This window comes from Lontra canadensis, unplaced genomic scaffold (genome assembly GCF_010015895.1).
Source record: "Lontra canadensis isolate GAN:19392208 unplaced genomic scaffold, GSC_riverotter_1.0 scaffold24, whole genome shotgun sequence".
Classification (NCBI taxonomy): Eukaryota; Metazoa; Chordata; class Mammalia; order Carnivora; family Mustelidae; genus Lontra; species Lontra canadensis.
In genome coordinates, this window is record NW_022631018.1 from 15,216,505 (window position 1) to 15,240,381 (window position 23,877).

At 38.5% G+C, this 23,877-nt stretch overlaps 1 protein-coding gene across 10 annotated transcripts in view; it reads left to right on the forward strand.

Moving 5' to 3' along the window:
* Positions 1 to 23,877, forward strand: part of CEP170 (centrosomal protein 170) — a 117,056-nt gene that overhangs the window by 63,926 nt on the left and 29,253 nt on the right. For 5 of the 10 annotated variants that reach the window (XM_032862900.1, XM_032862905.1, XM_032862901.1 and 2 more), the window contains exons 8-12: positions 1,523 to 1,999; positions 6,451 to 6,614; positions 6,801 to 7,094; positions 18,274 to 18,423; positions 20,986 to 21,112. In XM_032862900.1, the coding sequence (XP_032718791.1) occupies positions 1,523 to 1,999; positions 6,451 to 6,614; positions 6,801 to 7,094; positions 18,274 to 18,423; positions 20,986 to 21,112 (1,212 nt within the window). The remainder of the gene's footprint in view (positions 1 to 1,522; positions 2,000 to 6,450; positions 6,615 to 6,800; positions 7,095 to 18,273; positions 18,424 to 20,985; positions 21,113 to 23,877) is intronic. The other 5 variants (XM_032862906.1, XM_032862907.1, XM_032862908.1 and 2 more) reach the window with 3 other exon arrangements.

The following is a 23,877-nucleotide window of genomic DNA, read 5'->3' on the forward strand; positions in this document are numbered from 1 at the left end:
AACCTGTATTTTGAAAAGAATGATTTTTACACTGAAAATTGTTTTCTTTGCTCTGTTTACTTTCTGCGTAGTGGGTTTTTTCATTTTTGATTTTTGTTTTAGAACTGGAGCTTGATGTTTCCTATACCCTGTTCCATACATTTAATTACAGCAGTGTTGTTGTCCCATTCTTACAACCTAAAAGCAAACAGTTTTTTATGTTTGTTTTATGTTCAGAGAGTACTGCCAAAAAATCAATTACAGCACCTGAGGAATCCATCAAGATTTAATATTTGAAAAGATATTTCAAGAGATCAAATAGTACTTCACTTAATTAGGGAATGATTGGAAACAACCTAGTCTCCGTGTACTGCCTTTCCTCCTAATAAATTATCTGTGTATGGTTTTCCCATCAATCTGTTTAAAAATAGAATGCTTCTCTGAGCTTTAGGGAAATATTTTCATTTGAACTCTTTGCCATCTTAGTAATAGACATGGTTCTTTTGCTGCCTGAAAAAGAGGTCAGCTTAATCTTCTATTTATTTATTTATCTGTTTAGTAATTTTTTCATTTGCACTAATAACACATACTTACAAGAAGACATTTCCGTAGTCATTTTCATTTATATATTTTATTTGCCAATTTCATTTACATATACTGTGTACAAATGTGTATATTTTTATACCTTTATCTTCATTTCTGAGATAGCAGAACAATAGTGACTGTGTTCCAGAGTCCCTTCTGCCAACTCTGGTTGTTTTGATCTGAGATTTATAATTCAGCTTTCCTCCTAAGAATTTTTGGCACTTGTGCATATTCTGCTGTATAGACACACACATGGATTTTCTTCTGGAATTTTTGGCTGGCAACTAAAGTTTCTATTTTTACCTTATTTCTTTCACACTACTGCTCGGATTGCAATGCTGCAGGCAAACCGCATGTTTTATCTTTAGTCGTTCTTTTATTCTTTATAACATGTATCCATCTTCTTGCAGTGATCGCACATCAGTAATGTTATTTTTATAATTCTAAAAGTAATGTCTCTAAATGTCACGGTGAGGAATGGTAAGTGTTCTCATTACTTCGAGAACATCGCTTGCATATTGACTTCATGTTTCTTTCTTCATTTAAGCACCTGTTCTTTAGAGCTCTACTTTGTGTTCATAGATACTTCATCCTCCTGATTTGATAAGGAAATTCGTATTTTTTCCATGTTTCTAGATGTATATGTCTAATGTGCATCTCCATCTATATTTGATTTCTTTTGCATCTTGTTGATTTCTAGATCCAAGTTGGAAGAAATACAGATCTAGCCATGCAGGGTCCGCCTCTTAACTGCTTTGTTACTTATCTTGCATCTTCTGCTACTGAATGCTGTGCTTATAATCAAAATTATTTCTGCTCTGTGACATTTGCCAGGTTTTCATCCAGGCTGTGATCTGCCTTCTGATTCTCATGGCACAGTACAAATGGCCATAATTATTCTCCTTTCAGTGCTAGAAGCTCCCAAATATTTTGAATTTTCTCTTATTGTTTTCATTAGGGTGCAGCACAGATGCCAAGCAAGTTGAGGAACAATCCGCAGCTGCAAATGAAGAAGCACTTTTTCCTTTCTGTAGGGAACCAAGTTACTTTGAAATCCCTACAAAAGAATTTCAGCAGCCATCACAAATCACAGAGAGCACTATTCACGAGATCCCAACAAAAGACACACCAAGTTCCCATACTACAGGTGCAGGGCATGCTTCATTTACCATTGAATTTGATGACAGTACGCCAGGGAAGGTCACTATTAGAGACCATGTGACGAAATTCACTTCTGATCAGCGCCACAAGTCAAAGAAGTCTTCTCCTGGAACTCAAGACCTGCCAGGGATTCAAACAGGAATGATGGCTCCAGAAAACAAAGTTGCTGACTGGCTAGCACAGAACAACCCTCCCCAGATGGTGTGGGAGAGAACAGAAGAGGACTCCAAAAGTATTAAAAGTGATGTTCCCGTTTATTTGAAAAGGTTGAAAGGTAAAGTGAATTGATCATTTCAGAACTTCCTGTTTTGTGATAAAGAAAATTCAGTCTTCACAGTTAACCAAAATACTCCTAGATAAATAATTATATGGTCGGAAACGTCAGCTTTTCAAAGCTCTGTATTTGATTTTGAAGCTCAAAAGCAAGCCATACATACTACCCTCGTCCACCTCACTCATTAAAAACAGTCTATCTTCATTTTCCTGCCAAAACCAGATTGGTTTCGTGAATTTAATTTATGCCTTTAAAAATGTTTCTTTTTCCTATGGAAATAAAACACTCATTCTGTTCACCAGTGGAATTCCCTAGAAGACAATTCTCATCATTTCCTTGACTTAAGGAAAAGCTCTATTCAATTCTGTTCTTCTCTGTTGTGATGCTTCCAGTAAAATGTCAGTGTCTAGATTTTGAAGGAAATTACCAGCCATTTGATGATGGGCCCGAGGTTTGCATTAGTAATTCAGGGACATTGTTGGTAGTGTGCTTAAACCAAAACAAAAACTTTTGGTCTAGAGATACTGCGAATCAATTGAATCAAAAATGTTTTTGATAGTAAAACTTATGAAATCACTGGGGCACCTGGGTGGCTTAGTGAGTTAAAACCTCTGCCTTCGGCTCGGGTCATGGTCCTGGGGTCCTGGGATCGAGCCCTACGTCAGACTCTGCTCGGCAGGGAGCCTGCTTCCTCCTCTCTCTCTCTGCCTGCCTCTCCACAATTGGGTGTTTATTTGTGAAATAGTATATGCTCTATTAGTGTAATGCTTGGCCACAATTAGTCAAATATCTATACCTGTGTATCAGGGTATCATCTGAATGATTTTTCCATTGTTTTGCTAATTAGGTATATTTTAATTACCCTATCTTTATTTAATAAGCTATCTTTAAGAGGAATGATTGCATGCTCATCTGGCCATTCTGTTTCTATACGAGGAGTTAATGAGCTTAAAATGAGCTTAAAAAAATGCTCATTGAGGTTATTGTATTTCTAATACTTTACCTGGGGACTTTATTATGAAGCAAGGGCTCAATAATTTGAATAGACTATGAATGACTTCACTATCACTGTTCAGACTAACCCTGGCCTAACCAGTACTTTATGCCCTGGGATTTTGTCTGGTCAGGTAATGAGGAAATACCTGTTCTGATTTGCTTCTAAGACATTTCAGGATAGTAAGGTGGTATAATTACCTAATTCTTTGTTGGGGCCTATTAGTATATCTAATTATAATCATAAGCAGTTACCTGGCATATATACTTTTCACATGTGACTGTTCCCTCTTCATCTACCAGATAATATTAAATATGTAACTGAGAACCATGTATGTATCTCTGTATCGGCTAAAGCTCAAAAGTCAAGGCTACCCATTAGGAAACTGACCATTTTCATGAATTTATAAATGGTACTAATGTCCTAGTTTAATGTAAAAGGTAGCATAAACGTTGGAAATTTAGAAATGACATGATCTTTCTTAAACTACTCTTAATAAATGTCAAAAAATTGGTTAAAAGATTCTTTAAAAAGCTACCATTTTAAAGCACCTTTATGCCATTGTTTTTTTAGTCGTCTATAAATATTGTCTATATTAGCTATTATTTTAAGCCATAAGTTTTAGACATTCTCTTCTTGACAAAGGCCCATTGTAAGCCTGACTCCAAGCAGAGGTGTTAATGCCCATATTCACACTGTATCTACATACACATTAATGATGAGATGTTTTTAAGCTTTACCAGAAACTGTCCAAATTACTGTGGTCCCTCAAAGTTGGTTTATAGGTAGACATATTCCAGGATATTATCATTGCTCTGAGCCTTTCTTTTGGATTTGCTTTCAGACCATTTTATAAACCATCCAAGAAAATGTCTTTATGAATGTAATACATTTTTGGTTCAAGTTCCATTTTCTTTCTCCAGACATATTTATAAATGACATTTCACTTTTCCCCAAAGGGAGATATGCCATCATTAGAAAAAGATTTTCCATAATGTAGAATGTTGAAAGTGTATACATAAAGGTAATTATGGCAAATAGTAATTTTATAATAATTAGGCTTTCAGGAGTTATTTGAATCAGTCTCAGAAACTTAAAGTAAGTAAAATAAAAGCAAAAAACTTTGCTCCTACAAGAGTAAAGTGCACGCGCTTTGGGACAGTGAAGAAAATAATGTTCACAAAGCCCATACACTTTTACCCTTTAGGAGAGTTGCAGCTTCTTTGAGCACAGCTTCTGACTTGGTTCAGCTAACCGACCCTAGAAAATACCCGACAGACTTGAGCGTGTTTGGGCATGGTTAATGACAGACAAGACAGACACTTGGTGAGGAGTTTCCTAGTGATTCGTTTGTCGTTGAGAACAAAGAGAAATTGCAGTTCTGATCAGATGTCTCATGTGGTGTAAGACAAATACAAGAAGGAATAATAATTTTTGAGAAAAAATAATGGCTAACCCATAAAGACAAGTTTTTAAACTAGAACTTAAAGAAAAGATGCTGAAAGGATCTGACACCGCTTTTTAGCGGTGGATCTGACACTGCCAAATTTTACATGTTGGTACAAGACTGGAATTCTGTAAAGTGGTGTTTTCATGTTGTGTCTATATGTGGCATGGGTTATTTGTTCTTATTATACAGGAAATATTAGAGTTTAGTCATTTCCGGCTCTTACAGACTGGATTCCTTTTCAGTTTATCCAGTGCAGCAATGAAATAGGTTGTAAAATAGCCTGTTTTTTAATGAGTTTTATATTTGAATTAGTGGTTTAGTTGGGTTTTGCATTCCATCCGCTATCCCTGATTCCTAGCTTAATTACCTGAGGGTAGGGATTCCATTAAATGGACACCTGTTTTGTTTCTTTTCATACTGCATTTTGAACAGTTCCTAATTTGAAGAAAGATTTTCAGTTCTGTTCTTATCTGATGTTGCTAACATTCATCAGTTTTACTCTGCTGGGAGTGTTTCCCCAAACCCCTTCATGCTGGTTCCATTCTCTCCCTTTGTTTCCGTAGCCTGTTACTTTTTCAGAACATTACTGTTTTTGTGTGTGCTCTTTCTCTCTTCTAAGTCTTCTCACACCTTTTGTGTCCCACATTTTGACAACCAGTCCTCTTGTGTTAAATCATTGGCCCCAATTGGTAACCTCTAACTTCATTAGAAACAAACCCATGAGTATTAAAACTCAACTTTTTCCTTTGGACGTGTGCCCTTTGCCCCTCGTGGCCAACAGGTCTTCAGTTCTGATCTTTGTCTTGCTTGATACCGTGTTATTCAGCAGGTATCAGATTCAGATCTGTAACCCAGGAAAAGCTTAAACTCAGTCCTAGAAGCCAAGGCTCACTGCACCTAGTTGACTAAACTCATTTACACTTTTACAGAAGCCATCATTGAAGCCCTCATCTGTGATTCAGTCTAAAACATGCAGAGCATAATTCTTGACTTTTCAGTAAATGTATGCTATAATAACAGAATTATCATTTGATTATTTCTTCTAATGGACTTATTTAAGTATTGAGAATTCTAAATCATTGAAAAATAATTCCCATAAAGTTTCACATTGACTCCCTAGTGGAACTACAAAGGGTAACAGAAAACCTCTGTTTTCTGTAGGAACCTGATGTTTCAAAATTCAAATGTATTCTAACTTGACTCTATATGCTTTATAGAGAAGACAGATTTTGGCTGGTTATATTTAGCACCCTGCCATTTGCCCAGAAGGTGGTTACATTTATATAGGATTTCATAGACTATGCTTTTCTGTGATAGGCCTTTAGCATGCTTTATTTAACTTTTGAAGCCATCAGAGTTTAGAGCACAGTTGTAAGTTTGCCAAAATTCCCGCATCTAGAAAGACACTTGTAAAAAAAGAAAAGTGTGTAGTTAATTGGTGGAAACTACCAATTTGTATCTTATTAACATTTTGCATACTTTTTATTGAAAGTATGCTATACTTTTGCAAGTACTGAACGTTGTTGAAAGTTAAAATTCATCCCATCTTTATAGTGTTTGCATTCTCTTTTACTGTGTTGTGATAAGCCTCTCTGGGATCACCCTCTTTTCTCTTTGCCTCTCATGCTAGAAGTGAATTTTTGATTGCTCAGAGTGTAAGGTTTGGAGGCAGGATTAATGTTTATCAATGTTATAAGTACAGACAGTCACAGCTGATAGAGCATCGCTTATCTGTTCAGGCTTTGGTGAATCATTATAAAGTTAAAATTTGGAGAAAGAAAAGCAATCCCATTCAATTGTTTATAAAGGACCTCATTGTTGGTTGATAAAATTTGAATGTGAACATTGCAATGGAGGAAGTTTGCAGAGCCTGTTACTGAAAAGAACATATGACTTGGCTTGAAAAGGGGGAGGGGGCAAAAAACAACTAGCACTTTTGTATATGTGTCTAATTTTCTACATGGGATTTTTTCCTCCTCTATTATGTGGTTTCTTTTCTGTGTCCAGGAAATAAACATGACGATGGTACACAGAGCGATTCAGAAAACGCTGGCGCTCACAGGCGCTGCAGCAAACGTGCAGCTCTGGAGGAACACTTACGGCGCCACCATCCCGAACAGAAGAAGCTACAGAAGGCCCAGGCTGCTGAAAAGCATCAAGACCAAGCCGTTGTAAGTCAAACTGCTTTTATGATTGCATTCTTTGATGAAGACAATCCCAGAAAAAGAAGGTCCTATTCTTTTACTCAGAGTGCGGGAATCTTGTGTCAGGAAACTACTTACTCAGCACCACATACAAAACTTGAAAAAACAAAATCTCCAACAGCAGATGCCAAAGTGGTTTCTTTGTCTTTACAGACTAGCTCTACGCATCACAGAGGGGGGCATGGTGTTCCACATGGGAAATTGTTAAAACAGAAATCAGAGGAACCATCGGTGTCCATTCCCTTCCTACAAACTGCATTGTTAAGAAGTTCAGGGAGTCTTGGGCACAGACCAAGCCAGGAGATGGATAAAATGTTAAAAAATCAACCTACTTCTGCCACTTCTGAAAAGGATAATGATGATGACCAAAGTGACAAGGGTACTTATACCATTGAGTTAGAGAATCCCAACAGTGAGGAAGTGGAAGCAAGAAAAATGATTGACAAGGTAAATAACTGGAATTTGGGGATGGTGGAAGTTTTCTTTTGGTGTATGTGACTGTTGGAAATTACCGGAGGGCCAGCATAACGTGTTTTCATGTAGTCAGCGGTGTTGGAACTGTAGGGCTTTGTGAGGGGCCTGCAAGACTAACAATAAAACCAAAGTGCCTTCCGGTTTTATTTTGCTTATATTCTGAGCTTTTACCCGAGTTTCTTATACATTGTAGGTCTTTGGACCTTTTAAAGTTGTGTAAATTTAAGATAGAATTTTAAACCATGTACTTTGGTGACCGTCTTCCCTCTGCATTTATGTAAAAACTATAAAACAAAGCCAAGCTGCTGTGCCTCTGTTGATATCAACATAAATGTCCGCTGATGATCGTTAACCACAGGTTTCCTGCTTGCTAATTTCATGTCAGAAACATGTGAAAGCGTTTATGTTTTAGTCGGGTTTCCTTCTTTGTCCTTATTTTCTTTTCTTTCTGTTCCCTGCTGCCTTGGGAGATAGAAGTGTGTGAAAACAGAACGAGTTTCATTCTGATAACTCTGCATTCAGCCACTTTCAGTGTATGCCCAGCCATGATGGTTATTTACATTTTGGATTTGTTCTTTGATGTTCTTGGTTAATGCGTATAATGATTGTTGTATGGTTTTAAAAGCAGTTTTTATTAATTTTGTCCATAGAAATAGAAAGTTGACTTTAGGACAGCTGCTTATTTTACCCCCTAGAAAACAGCAGCTTAAGTTTGGCTAAACAATAACCTCTTGTTTAAGTTCTTATTACTCAGAGTGTGACTGGCCTTTGCATCGACTGAGGAGCTCATTGGAAATATAAAATAATCTCAGCCCTGATCTAAATACACTGAATCAGAATCTGCTTTAAAAGCAACATCTCCAGGTGATTCACACGCACCTTAATGTTTGAGGTGCCCTAGTTTTAGATGAGCTAAGGGGCAGGGCTTTCAGGAGGTAGACAAGATAAACCTTTGGGATCTGAGAAAATTATTAGGACTTGTGTTTTCTTCTAATTTTTTAGTTTTTATTTACATTTGGGGGTGAGTTCTCCAGTGTTTGCAATCTGTTATTACATTGGTCTATGTATATAATTTCAAAGCATGCGTTTATGTGAGGAGCACACGCTCAAAAGTCTTTACCGTTGGAGAGCACAGCTTCAAACTTCCAAGGCCCGTTAGCCTAGGAAATAGGTGCTGTGTGAGCAGTGTTACGACAGTTGCTAATAAGAAAAATAAAACAAGAAAGAAACGGATGAATGAAGTGAGTTTCCTGATTATACTAAAAGAAGTCTAAGGGCATGGTGTTATCACAGAAAATGCCTCTTGATGATTTTGAATTATTTTCGTCATTGGGAACTAATAATGATATTTCTTTCAGGTTATTTTAAAGTTCTACATTTTCTCTCTGATTACTGAGAACAAGAATATTGCTATGTAAAACACTGTAAAATGCAAAATAACAGAAGAGGTTTTGGAAAGGAGAATAGTAAGAAGTTTTAAAATTCAGATTAATATTAACTTTATCTTCTTATGCCTTTGTTTGGTTTATGGATATTGTATTCGTAGTGATCGGTGTTTTCTCCGTGAGGTTATTTCACACTGAGCGATTCTGCTGTGGGGCTGAAGAACATCGACACTTGCAGGCAGACAGACGAGGACTGACTCTAACCTTGGCATGCGCTACATAGGTGCCCTTGCCCTTGAGTAAACTAACCTCTTTAAACCTCTCTTTTTTCTCTAAAATGGAAGAAAGTTCACCAGGTCTTATAAAAAGATGAAATCTATAAAATGCATATCACAATGCCTGTTTTATAATAAGATGTCTAAAAATGTTAGCGGTGTTGTGTCCTTACTAGGAATCTCCACATGTGGATCTCTACACAAGGTACTGATCAGTCCTGGAAAGTTCTTTCAGCCTGAGTCAGATCTGGAGCCCAAGGGGAAGTGACAGTGCAAGGAAGCGGCCCATGCAAAACAACAGAAAGCCAAGAAAGAAGTCACTGGTACACGCGAGACTCTTAGGAAAATGCTGGATAGAGAGGGACCACAAAACCTGGAGTCTACCTGCTGTCTGTAATCATCATAAGCAGCTTTTTTTCAATGGCAAATTACACAGTACCACTCTGAACAGAGAATACTAAGATTTTAAAGCAGGATTCATTTAGGGAAGTAATGGCAGTGTGTGAATGAGTAGATAATTCAGAGTCATTCCCAGTTGGTATAAACCAGAAAACAAAGCTGCCCATAACTATAGGGGATAGTCACTGCATTATCTTGTGAATACAAAGAAAAGAGCTGAGACTCTGCGAGTTGTGGTTAAAGCCAGAAGCCAAATTCAGTCTAAAATCAGGCTCTGGGAAACAAAATCAGGGAAGCAGGCATCAAATGTCTGAAGGAGATGAGGTAACTTTGTGGGCATGGAGAAAACAAAGGCTGAGACTAGCCAGAATCAAGGCCTAAGAAGCACTCAGGGAGGGTAGGAGCAATACAGGTGGTCATATCAGATTGCTGGGACGAGTCAGGTGTGTGGACAGAAGTTGGGGCCTTCAGCCCCTTTCCACCTAGTGTTTAATTGTTGCTTGGCCCCGAAAACTTGTGTGCGGTCTTTCCTTTTTTACCCCATCATTTGAGAGCTGGCTTATTTCATCGATTTATTCATTTAGCAACCTTTACTCAACATCCTTTGCTATCCTTTGTGATAGAGGAGAGAGATTCAAATTGGAAAGACAGAGTTCTTCCCCGCAGGACATAAGTCTGTAGAGGAATGGAAATATACAAGCAAAAACATGAATTAAAATACTATGAGTGTTCTGATAGCCATAAGCTATTGGAGGAAGGGTGCCAGTAGTTCCCAAGAGAAGACAGTTCCACAGAGACTTTCCTGTATGTCTGTTCACCTCCCCAGTACCCCCTAACACACGCATGCATGCACACACACGAATGCAAACTCCAGAACTGTGGGAACCTAGTCCCTGGTATTTTATATGTCCTCAATAAATACTGAATTTAATTGCCATCTGAGCTCATTCTTAAGTAGGTGGAATCAATCCTGTAACAGGGGTGGTTTTCCAGAAATATGGAGCAACCTGTTCCAGATACGGAGCATGGGAGTGTGGAGGACTCATTCAGAGAACCCCAGTTATTTTAGAGAGATGAGATCCGACTAGATATTGAAGGCCCTTGTGTATCATATGAAGGACTCTAGAGTTTTTAATGATGGTGGGGAATCCCCGAAAACTTTTAAATAGGGCAATGACATCACCATCAAAAGTGGGAAGAATGCATTGAAAATTGGAAAGACTAGGGCGCCTGGGTGGCTCAGTGGGTTAAGCCGCTGCCTTCGGCTCAGGTCATGATCTCAGGGTCCTGGGATCGAGTCCCGCATCGGGCTCTCTGCTCAGCAGGGTGCCTGCTTCCCTCTCTCTCTCTCTCTGCCTGCCTCTCCATCTACTTGTGATCTCTGTCTGTCAAATAAATAAATAAAATCTTTAAAAAAAAAAAAAAAAAAAAAAAAAAAAAAAAAAAAAAAAGAAAATTGGAAAGACTGGAAGCAGAGAAGGCACTTAAGGAACAGCTGACATGTCCAGTAGTCAGTTGGATAGAAAGATATAGAAACATCAGGGCCTTAGGTAAGAGATCTGGGCTAACTTCCTAATTTGGAAAATATTAGAGAGTACTCAGTGCAAAATAATAGATGAGATTACTTAGAAAGAATGTGTAGAGGAGATGAGACAATGAAGTTCTTAGTAAGGTGAACAGTGGTGGACAAAGTGAGCAAAGGAGGCTAAAAAGAATCACCCCGAGGAGACAGAGAAAACCGAGAGAAAATAGCATGTTGGAATCAAAACAGAATCAGAAGGAAGTGAGTACGCCACAGCAGCACATGATACAGCGCTGAATGCCTTTTCATTTTTTCCCCAAAACAACACTGTTCTCCTGGGCCTAAAGAAGACAATGAGAAAAGGTATTTGCTTGTTAACTTGGGAGAAGTTGGATGCACTTAAAATAGGATCTCTCTAAAGAAATCATCAAGCTGAAATACCATATCTTTATGTTTTTGTGCTGGTTGTAGTTAAAGGATACTGAAATGTCCCCTCCCCAGACCCCAGGTTATGGGATTACAGCATTTTGGTTCATGTTTTTGTGCTGTGTGTTTGTCAGTAGATAACCTCATTTTATGCATTGTCCCCACATTCACATCCTAGGATATTAACACAAATGCTTGTTATTTATAAAGACCTCTTGAGTTTTATGTCTAAGCTTGCATGGACATGTGCTATAATAAGAAAGTGCTGTTGACTGCTCGGATTAAAGGTAACTGTTTTCCACAGTAGTAATAGCCCCCCCCCACCCCGGCCCTCCCTACTTTGGCCTCCCTGTGGTGTCTTGAGAACCCATTGTAGTGCCAGCTGCTGCTTCCCACTCCTCCATCAAAACAGACACTGCTGAGGGCAGAGGAGGACGCGAATCAGGGCTATGTCCTAGCCTTCCAACCTAAGGGAGAAAAACTTGCAGTGAGAACAGAAAGCTAAATATTAAATTAATGAAACAAATTTGCTCATTGTAGAGGGCTTGAGGCTCTATCTTGAAAAAAGTGTTTTCCATAAGTGTCATACCATACATAGACCAATTCTGCCAGATACTCTTCCTGCCCTGAGTTTCAGTTCCTGTCCATGTGTTCGTGGCAACATATATCCCCCCAAATGCCTCTTAAGAGCATATTCTGTTCTCTCATGGGCCTTGATCTACCCGTGCTGCTCTACAGGCAGTAGGTGGTCGGGAGGAATCCAGAACAAGGAAAGCTGTAACAAGCCTGGAAACACGGGATGAAGAAAGTCAGTGCTGGATCCAGCTGGAAGCAGTTTGGGAGGTCAGGGCAAGAGTTTAAATTAGACCCAAGTTGGAGCCAGGGGAACCCTGATAAACCAGAGTCAGAATCTAGGTGCCCACGCCAGACAGAACACAGAAAGGCAGCATGTGCCGGGTCCACTCGGCCACAGAACCGAAGAACAGAAGACCAGTGAAGAGCCTCAAGCAGTGAGTGACGACCTCGATAATGGGCAGCATTTTGATCTGGACTTAACGTTTTCTTCAGCTTCTTGCCAGGCCAGAAATGATCTAAGTTAATGGACCAGAGCAGAGAGCAGTTGTTAGCTGGTGAATTCTGAGGGCTTCATTTTTCTTCCTGTTCTACTAATCTTTCTTGCCCTCTCTTCACTAAGCAATTTTGTAAAGAAAAATCTTTGTCAGTATTGACTTTTGGTCACTCTGATTACTGCTCCTCTCCCCTTCTCAGCTCCTCTTCTCAGGTGCAGGAAACCCTCTCCTGCTGTGCTCGTCCCCAAAGCTTCACATCCGAACCCTCACCTTTCTTCAGTCAGGAGCTTAACAACATTTAGTAGGCTCCCCTTTCTTCCTTCCTGTGTTATTATATGAAATCTTACTTATTTTCCTGCTTTGTAGGACTTGCCACCTACCGTGCCCTCAGCCCGTAAGCTCTTCTTGCATTTTCGCTTGCCTTCCTCCTTCTCCTAGTTCACTGTCAGAGGCTTTCTCTCCCCTCCCTATCTCCAGTAGCCCTGCTGCTCACCTCTTCTTTGTCCCTGTCACATGCCCATGTCTTATTTTTCCTTAGAGAATGTCCCTCTAGCTAGTTTACTTTGTGCCTGTTCTTTCTAGAATGACCTTACTTGTCTTGATCACTTCTGTATTTCTTGTGCTTAGAAGAGTGCTTGGTATGTAGTAGACACTCAGTCTCTTTTTAATGAATAATGAGAACAAAGGCTCTGTGCCATGCTCTTTCATTTTTGTTGGTGTCTGTGTGTGGTTAGCTATAGATTAGCTAATTTCATTAATGCATTTATAAATTGATCAGATTCGGCCAAGCCTCCACAAACAGGTTTTCCTATATTTTTTATTTGCTGAAACTAGTTTGTGTCTTGATCTTAACGTAAACTTGTTCAAATGCATAGTTTAAAAACCTTCTATGTGTTGGTATAAAAGCTCCAAAAGAATACAGGTTGTATCAGAAGAAATACATGTGTAAGTTTCAGGGGAATTGCCTTGATAAGTAGAAGACTGGAGATGCCTTGGAGTTTCTAGCAATACCCAGCTAGCAGCTTAGCACTTAAAAATCTGTGTAGCAAGGAAAAGTTAAGATGGTCATTGATGAGCAGGCATATTTTAGGCATGAAAGGAAGGAATGCATGTCAAGGAAATGAGCCATAAAGAGAGAAATTGGATATTTTAACTGTAGATGCATGAAATTAGACCTGAGCATAATTGAAAGCTAGGAAAGGAGGAGCTAGTAGAAAGAGAATGCTAAGCAGTGCGGGAAAGGGAAGAGGGACGGATAGAACACTCCTAGGGAGTGTGAAGAATGAAGGACCTCAGGGTGGGTTCAGGGAGGGGACAGATCCAAGCACGTGTTTACACAGGGAGAAGTAAAAGGGAAGAAGATCAAACTATATGGTGCCTTTTTAAAAAAATTGAGGCAATGTCGTTCACATGACATTCCCCATTTTGGCCATTTAAAGTGTGTTGGCTTTTAGTATATGCACACTGTGTGACCATCAGCGCTGTCTAATTCATGGTATTTTCTTCCCCCAAAAAAGAGATACCCTACCCACTCCATTTCCCAGTCCCTAGCAATCACTAATCTACTTTCCACGTCTGTGGATTTGCTGCTTTTGGGCTTTTCACATAAGTGGAATCATACACCACGTGGCCTTTTGTGACCTGCTGCTTTCACGTGGCCTGTTTGCAGGGTTCATCCATGATGGAGAATGTGTCGGTGCGTCATTCCTCTTTATGACAAGTACACCGTTGTGTGGGGAAACCACATCTTATTTATCCGTTCATCTGCTGATGGACGTGGGCTCTTTCCACCTTTTGGCTTTTGCAAATAGTGTTGCTGTGAACATGCAGGGGCATATGTACATGCCGTGATAAATATAAAATGTCTCTCTTAGCCCCACTGTTTTTTCTAATAGTTTTATCCAAATTTTAAATTTTAAAAGTTGATTACAAATGTTTAAAAATCACAGTGTTAAATACTTAGAACCACTTACTCCAGTGACTTTTGAGGGATTTTCTTTTTTAAAAATGAAATTAGATTTTTATGGGAAATTAACATGTTTAAAGAAATTCTTCTCTCTTAAGTCTTCCTGATTTCATTCCCTGATGTTAGAAGCTAGGATTCTGCATAGTTCTTAAAGCATGCGTCAAGTGATTTTCTTGGGCCATGGAAACCTTTGCTGTGCGTTTGAACTGGTAGAGACCCTGCTCCCGCTACCCAGGCAGTCTGTGCTCATTGAAGAAAGAGTGGGTCAGTCATCCGAGGTTGAAACTTGAGTGCACATTTGCTTAGACGCTTCGATATGACTGATACACTAATACGATACGGTTCCTCAGTTGCTAATTTAAAATAAGCCCAGAAAAGTTTAATGTTTAGCCTATCGTTATGTTTCTCATTTCTCTGGAAAGATGACATCTTTCAACTGATTTGGAAATTTTTTTTAACTAATAAATTAAGGACTATTGCTGTTGAATTACCATTTTGCTCTGCATTTGTACCTATTACTAAATTTATATGCAGATGTAACTCTTCCCCCTTTCTCCACGCATTTTCACGCTGGTCTCTACTTTGCCACAGTAAGCAAAACCCCTTACCTGATGTCACCAAATAGAATTTGACCTCTCTTTACAAGTATTTAGTCAGTGGGATATTTACCCCCATGAAAACTGACCCTGTATTCTTTGGTTTGATATACCATTATTCCCCCCACCTCCAATTTCAGAATTAGACACTGTGGACATTTTCTGAACAGTCTGAGCTTTTTAAATAATAGTGACAATAATGATAATACGCCACATGTTTTTTTAAAAAAACCAAGGTCAAACTTTTCACAGGCTTGGTTTGTACCACACATACTGGACCTTTTTCATCTGGAGAACATTTCATGTCTTTAAATTTGAAACTAAATTCTAAAAATATAGTCTGGTTCTTACAGAAATGTTGTTTTAACTACAGAGTGCCTCTGCATGGTTCAGGTGACATTCTCTTTTCTTTATAAGCCCCCTGTATTAGACCTCAGCTCTCTGAGAACAAGGACTAAGTTATACATATTTTTGAAGCCCCTACAGTGGCTAGCCCAGTTGCCTGCAAAAAATAGTAAGTACCTACCTCAGGAACAGGTAGTTACAATTGTTTAGAGGACCCGCTGAGATACAGATGTGAAATCCCAAATATCATGATAGTGAGATACCAAATATCATAGGCACACATCCAAAGGAAGAGAGAGAAGACGTGTTCCATAATTCTTGGAGTAGGGTGGTGAGGAAGTACTGTCTTCTTACCCTAAACCTTGAGGCCACAGCAGGGGTCACAGTCACTCCCCAAAATAGAGATGCGTCTGCCTCCATCAGGAGACCTAGAGGCCTGAGCATTCCCCACCCCCTAAGATGAATGAGTTATCTTTAAGCATCTGCCTGGCCCAGAGAGCAGATAGTGCAAGTTCAAAAGGAAATTTTCTGTTCCCATCCACTCCTCCTTTCTTTTGCTTCCACCTGGAAGAATTAGAAACTGACTGACGAACTTGGGGTGGGGGGGCTGTCTTAGAGAGGAAGCATAATAACTAGACAGGTATCTGATCTCTCTCCCTTCCTCAGTCTAGACTTTTAGTCTTAAAAATGAATATTTGAATGAGAGAATCTGATTTTGTACTACATCAAGTTGGGGGCTATGACAGAGCCCAGGAAAGGGAGGAAAAGCTTGAGCCCAGGGTTGACACACACTACACTGCATTTGTGAAATGTTTTTGAGCGTCTGTGAAGAGAGATGACAGGGAAGCAGCTGCCTGTGGTTGGAAATCGAAGGGAAGCCTCGGATGTGGATGAAATCATCCAGGGACGGAGGCTACAATGAAAAGACGGGAAAATCTAGCAAACTTAGGTTTCAAGTCTCATCCAACTATTGGATCCTATGTCAGATTGTACATGCTTTTTGAAATGTGAAAACTATAATAGCTTTAAAGCACACGGACACAGTATAAGATGTTTACATCCTCTTTGTTTTCACATGAAAATTCTCAGAAGTGGATGTTTTTGTAGCAAGACATGAAAAGGATAGGGATCTCAAACTGGGTAGTCATTGCTACCATTAATTTTTCAGAACACTCAAAAAAATACAGGTAGGAATTTGGGGACTTCTTTCCCCCATAGTCGTGCCTCAGGCCCTGTCACTTGTTTGGGAAATAAACTTGATTTAGAAACTCTGACAGGTATATGCACAGCTGTGTCTGATGCTTTACAAGGCACCTGTAGAAAGTCATCTGCGTATCCTCTCTGTACAGGCTCAGCCCTTTTCCCCCAGAAGCATCACTTCTTTGCATGTATTTTGTTATTTCAAAGGAGTATCAGATTTGGAGAGATCTGTTATGTTTTACTCGAAACTGGTGGTGCTTAAATGTTTGAGGAACACAAATTTTGCAAGTCCATTTTGAGTATGAATTCGAAGTAATTATCACCAAATCAGAAAATCACCTGAGCTCTTTTATATATAACATACCAGGTAGCACATGCAAACACACACTCACACGTGTGTGTTTTTATCTTTACTTGCAAACTGGAGTTAGATTCCCACCCCCACCCCCAGTACTTATAAAAATAAGGAAATAAAGTCCAGTAACTTTGGAGGTCAGAGACTTGAGTTAGAAATAATACTGAGTTTTTATTCTAAGGCAGTCGGAGGTAACTCGAGTAGCTCTCATTTGCTTTCTTTAAAAGTGGGATTGGAGGCAGAACTTGTGGAACAATGTACACAGCATTCTTTACTGTTGTGGTTAAACTGAACAATTCTGCTGTTTGACAAAATGAAACAAGTTTGTTTTTTCCCTTCTCTACTCTGCTTCTGTGTATTATTAAAATCCACATTTGATTTAAAATTAGCAATATACAGTTCACTTTTAAAGCAGAGATCATTCAAATATTGAGTGGTTCAGCAGATATTAAATCACAATTCTTGTCAACCGTAGTTATACTTGAATTAAATATTAAGTGATAAGGCCATCTAGTGGTAAAATTTCCAAGTTTTAGTTAAGAATTTGAAAATCTGTTGTCTCTTTCATTAAATGTGGGCTTTAGAATTTATCAGGTATATTGTATAATCATTAAAAAGGTTTCTAGAAAAGAGTTTAACCTAGGGTATTTTCCCCTTTTTATAGCAAAGAAGGCCCTTTGGTTATGTTCTAAAGACCCTTTCTACAAAGCACGAATTCAAACACATAATATTTTTCTTGATTGTAGTAATTAGAGCCACAAATAAAGTCTATTAAGTAAAAGCATTGGGAATGAAGAAACTTACTAGTAAAATGGAATATTAAAGTTTACCTATTATAACCTTTCTCCAGTCTGTTTGACAACCCTATTCTCCAGCCTGTTATGTGCCAGGAAATCAGTAAGATCAGATCCTGCCCTTGATTGAGCACATGATTACTGGTCTCTGTGTTTAAGTATCCCTCAAGTATTGACAGTACTCCACCTGCTTATTGATGATCTGTGAGAGGAGACCCAGGATCTGCCTTTCAAAGGCCTTTTGATGAATTTTTAGGCAAATAAAATTTGAAGATCATGCTGTACTCTATACCGAGATCACACAACAAAATCTGATATTTGGGACCTTAAAAATTCCAAGTATAATTTGAATTCATGTATGTAAATGTTACACTTTTGTTAGGCAAAGAACCAGTGAAATCAGGCATATGTTTACAGTTTTGCAACATGATTCTCAAAAATGATAGAGCAAAGAGACAGGCTGGAAACAAGCTGAAGTAGTATTCTTTCCTAACTCTGCATTATTATAATATTTAACATTATTAACCTCTTTTAACAAATCAGATGTAGTATCCTGGGTGTTTATTATCAAACAGTACTTGGCCAAATATTAAAAAGGATAGTCTCCTTTACTGCGAAGTAAGCTGCCACAGCCCAGTTTTTCCTTTCCAACTCTCGCTTCAGTTGGACGTTACACTGTCCTTAAACATGTTTTCCTCACTAGTGAATTACCCATCGAAATTAATTCAGAGTATTTTTATTTGCCTCTGAAGTTACTGATACTATTCCTAGTAATCTGGTGCTCAGACTTCTCATTTATAAAATAATTTCTCCTCCTAGGTATTTGGAGTAGATGACAATCAGGATTATAATAGGCCTATTATCAATGAAAAGCATAAAGATCTGATAAAAGATTGGGCTCTCAGCTCTGCTGCAGTAGTAATGGAAGAAAGAAAGCCACTGAGTACACCTGGATTTCACAACTCAGAGGTATACATCCCTTCCTCCTATGTAACTTTTATACAAAAATGTAAATTTTTATCATTTTTGTAATTACATTATTTTAAGTAATTGATAATCCCCTTGAGAGTTCTTCTAAAAACTAAATTCTCACAAATTAATTTGTTTCGAATAAAAGCCTGAAGCAATTTTGCAGTAATTCTGTTTCAGTTTTGTTGTTACGTTCTTTTTAAATTATGTTATTATGTTCATCGGTGAAAAAAAATGTTAACTTCAGAAAGCAGTAAAGTTACATGCTCACCGCTCTGATTGGCATTATGAAATAAAACAAAAAAACATACGTTGCTTAAACTTCCTAGGAGGGCATGTATTGAGCATGGACAGGCCTGACTGTCGTTCCAGACAGAACTTTCATACGTCAGTAAGTGCGGGTACGGTGCAGCCCCGGATGTGATTTGGGTAACATGAAGTTAACCAAGGTTGCCTTGACTAACAAAGTCAGGGAGTCAGTCTGGTACAGTAGAGCCAGGAAGACCTGAGTGCAAATCCAGAGCGACCACGTTTAACTGAGTGCCTTGGTGTTGGGCAATGCCCCGTTTCAGCTGCAATCTTCTCATTAACAGGATTGTTGATAAAGCCTGTTTACGGGGAGTTTAGTGAAGTCTGATCCTCTTGGCAGAGTAACTGCCCGAGATTTATGCCCTTAACAAATAGTTATTCCTGTACTGGAAACGATACTAGAATGTCGTTCCACATTGTTAGGTCAAAGAGAAATGTGAAAGACGTATGTAACTGAGAAGTATTAATTCATTATAATTTATTGAGACAGTAAGAGCTAACAACCAATAGGAGCTTCTTGTGCCATTTCACGAATAAGGAAAATAAGATACGTAGAAATTAAGTTGACAAAGTTCACAAAGCGTGGTACCTATGGAGCCAGAATTTGAACCATAGGCGGCCTTATTTTCTTAACTCATTCTCTTACTTGTTGTGCCATACCATCTCTCAGGAAATTAGGTGATTTAAAATCTATAAATGGTAAATAAATATACAAGTGGTAAATAAAACAAAACCTAAAAATATAAATAAATTATAAATAAAATGTTACATTTGCATGAGATGTAAATAAAATATTTCAATAGACAGGTGAATCCACCTGTTCTTTGATGTTAAAATTGTCCCTTTTAGTGGTCTGCTTTTCCCTGAAAGCAATTATGTATTTTAGTGTTCTTTTTTTCCTTCCTCAATCTTAGAGAATTTTAATTCTAGTTTCTGTTTTATAAGATGCCAAATTTCCTTACTGAAAGCAAGTGATACTTATCGAGGCAGTGTTTGGGTTTTCTAATTGCTCCAGCAACAATTCCGATGAACATGAACTTTGTAAGACCCCCCTCTTTCCTTCTCTATCCCCTCCACCCATGCCAAGTGGACTTTATATGTAGCCCCAGTATGTTGCACCTGCCTTTGAAGGAGTCTCCTAACCAGGCCACAAGAACCTCTTGACAGAATAGTTCTAATATCAGTGAAGGTGTGAGTGGCTCTGGTACTTCCTTCAGGCTGAGAGCTGTGGGCAGTTGGCACAGACTCTTGAAAGGGAGTTCAAGGACTCAGCAGGCTTTGGAGAACTCCTTAGGCTTCACTGTATGTATGTCACTATATACCTACTATTTGAACCTATTCATGAAATCGTGTATGTAGTCTGTGTGAAATACTTCATCAATTTTTAGCCTATCATCCTTAGTAGTAAATCTGATACTTAAGGTATTGTTTTGAATAATCCGAAAGACAATTTTGGTTATATTCCAGTCTCAAAAGTAATCCTGGACTTAGATTTTTCATGAGGTAACAGGATTTTTTTTCTGTACTTCCTAGATCTCCCACATTAAATGCCTAGATTGCCCAGGTATTAAAAATTACCAGTATATGCCCATGAGTCTATGGAACCATATCATGAATTAAATTCCATTTCACACTTGACTATAACGATTCAAAGAGCACTCACCTTAAGGCCAGATCTAGTCATGCACAAGTCGAGATTCAGGCTAGTTACAGAAAAATTATTAAAGGCTGAGTGATTTCTGGATTCTTCTGGAAATAGTAAAGTGTTGTAAAAAGAAGTCTTAAGCTTTGGGTTTTGTTTTTTTTTTTTTAAATCCCTGAAGACATGATCTGGCAGATATAATACCCCTTGGGACTCTGGATCCAGTCTGATTCCTAGAAGCACCTAGAGGGCTAGAGAACCTTCAGGCTCCTGTTGCAGAGAACGAAGTAGGGCCAACCGCACTGTCGTAGCCCTGAGGCTGCAGAAGCAGACCCAGGTTCATCCAGCCGCAGTGAATTTGAAGCTCCAAGTGTTTATTTTAGTGCCATCATTAGTATTTAATAAGTAGAGCAAATTATGCTACGTCCACAGTAATAATAAGATGTGGTTAAAGGGGTACCTAGAGAATCTTCATTCTAAATATGAGGAAATTTAATTAATGGTAACATGGCAACGTGAGATTTGAATATGGCTTCGTATGACAGGATTATGAGACTACATAGAACTGACTAAATAGACTCTGATTTCATTCCCTTATTTTTCTCCTTTAGGAAGGCACGTCTTCGTCTGGAAACAAACGCTGGGTTTCACAGTGGGCTAGTCTGGCTGCAAATCATACAAGGCATGATCAAGACGAAAGGATAATGGAACTGTCTGTACCTGTCCCTTTGGAGAATGGTATTTTCTTTCTCTCTCTCTTTCTTTTTTGTGAATCATACATGTTTTTTATTTTTTAAAAAACAATCTAGGGGTGCCTGGGTGGCTCAGCGGGTTAAAGCCTCTGCCTTCGGCCCGGGTCATGATCCCAGGGTCCTGGGATTGAGCCCCGCATTGGGCTCTCTGCTCAGCGGGGAGCCTGCTTCCTCCTCTCTCTCTGCCTGCCTCTCCACCTACTTGTGATCTCTGTCAAATAAATAAATAAAATCTTTAAAAAAAAAATCTATAGTGAGAAGTTAGTTAAACTTAAGTAAATGTAATCATATATTCTCATGCTTATACTACATACATATGATTGTATTTGCACTAATAATGCAGATACTGTTAAAATATAACCTAACTGAAGATAAGAGATAATTTGTAGGTGAAACACATACACAAATTTTTATCTATGACATATGTATAAAAATGAAAATTTTAAGACTGACAATAGTTCCAAATTATAACATTAATTAATATCATTAATACAGCAAATATTTTAATACTTTGTGCATTTAAGTAAAAAAAAATTCAATACAATTCAATAAAAAGAACTAAAACACACTTAATTTACTTTTTGCAAGTCTATGCAATGTGATTTTTATTGCCTTCTAATATTTCTGTGAACTGAAATAAAAAGTTTCTTTAAAAAACAAAAATGAAATTTTATGCCTCTAATGATTTTATTATGTTCAGTTAATTACATTCTTAATTAGACATAAAACCCTCAAGGAGAATGTGCTTGTGGATTTTTATCTGTATTCTTAGCTTTATTATTGTTGAACATGGAAGTGGAAATTTATTTTGTCTCTGGCTTATGGCACCCCAAAAATATGGTTTAGGAATTTTGTAAACATTACTCTGCAAGCATTTGAGCAAGGTGCATAGCAATGTACTAGAAAAGCTTTATCACTGATTTACTATAGAAATTAGAAGTAATTGACAGTATTACCAAAAATCTTTGGAAAAGACCAAGTGATTTGGGCATTGATTAACATAAACTGGTCACCTGTTGGGAAACAAGAAACCCGAACAGAGGGGTCAAAGGAGCTAGGTAAACTTACCAAGAATCCATTATGAATTAGTCAGGTTAGCTGTAGGAAGCAAAATTCTGCCCTCGTTATATAACAAACCAGCTGCCCCTTCATTATCTCGTTTCAACATGTTTCATCATCTTCTAAATTAATTTATTTAGATAAGCTGATAAATTGACTTGAATCTTAAATATTGTTAAACATTCATCGCATGCATGTTAGGAACAGGACAGTGTGAAAGTGCTAGAAAAATACAAAAAGATAAAACAGCGAGTACATTTTAGGTGCTTCTGGCAGCACTACAGAGATGAGACACCGTAAAGTCACCAATGGCTAAAGTTGAATCAGGAAATTTAGTGGCTGTTTTCCTGCATCAAAACCATCATATTGCTGTGAAATTTAAATGCTCAACTTTCAGAATTATAAAGTGATAAAAGACCCACCGAGGGGCACCAGGGTGGCTCAGTGGGTTAAGCCTCTGCCTTCGGCTCAGGTCATGATCCCAGGGTCCTGGGATCGAGCCCCAAATCGGGCTCTCTACTCAGCGGGGAGCCTGCTTCCCTTCCTCTCTCTCTGCCTGCCTCTCTGCCTACTTGTGATCTCTGTCTGTCAAATAAATAAAATCTCTAAAAAAAAGAAAAAAAGAGACCCACAGAAACTATGTCTTGGGGCACCTAGGTGGCTCAGTGGGTTAAAGCCTCTGCCTTTGGCTCAGGTCATGATCCCAGGGTCCTGGGATCCAGCCCCGAATCTGGCTCTCTGCTCAGCAGGGAGCCTGCTTCCCCCACCCCTGGGCCCAGTCTTTCTCTCCACCTGCCTCTCTGCCTACTTGTGATCTCTGTCAAATAAATAAATAAAATCTTTAAAAAAAAAAAAAAAGGGAAAGGAAAAAGCTATGTCTTGGTATCTTGTTTCCACTTACCCCCAAAGATGAGAATGCTTTATATGTTAATTTCCTTTATCTCAGAAATGCATTCCAGGTATTCCAGCAGTCAGGAAAATCCTTAGGTATTCTCAAATTCTTTCACATAGAAACATCAAATTATATATTTTCTCATTGTCTTCTACTTAATTGTGAAAAGAAAAAATGATCTTGTATTCCTATATGAGGCATTAATATACTGGAAGACCATAATTTAAAAATCCCTCAGTTTGTAAAAGTATGATAAGTCCTGTTCTCTTGTTTCACACTTAAAATTTTTTAAATTCTTGGGGGTGCCTGGGTGGCTCATTCGGTTAAATGTCTGACTCTTGATTTTGGCTTAAGTCATGATCTCGGGGTCCTGGGATGGAGCCCTGCTCTGGGCTCTGTGCTCAGCCCCTCTCCCCTCTCATGCTCTCTCTCTTTGTCTCTCCAATAAATAAAATCTTTAAAAAAAATTTTTTTAATTATTTTAGTCAGTGTTCAATTTTTATTTAGAAAACCTTCTAAAGTTGTGCGTTTTCTGTTTTACTTAGGCTATCCAAACTTGTAATTCTTTCAGATAGCTAACAATGCTCATTAAAAACTCAGCTAGAGGCACCTGGGTGGCTCAGGTCATGATCCCAGGGTCCTGCGATCAAGCCCTGCATGAGGCTCCCTGCTTGGCAGGAGACCTGCTTCTCCCTCTCCTACTCCCCCCCTGCTCATAATCCGTCTCTCACTGTCTCTCTCTGTCAAATAAATAAATAAGATCTTTAAAAAAAAAAAACTAGAACTAGATATAGGGGCAC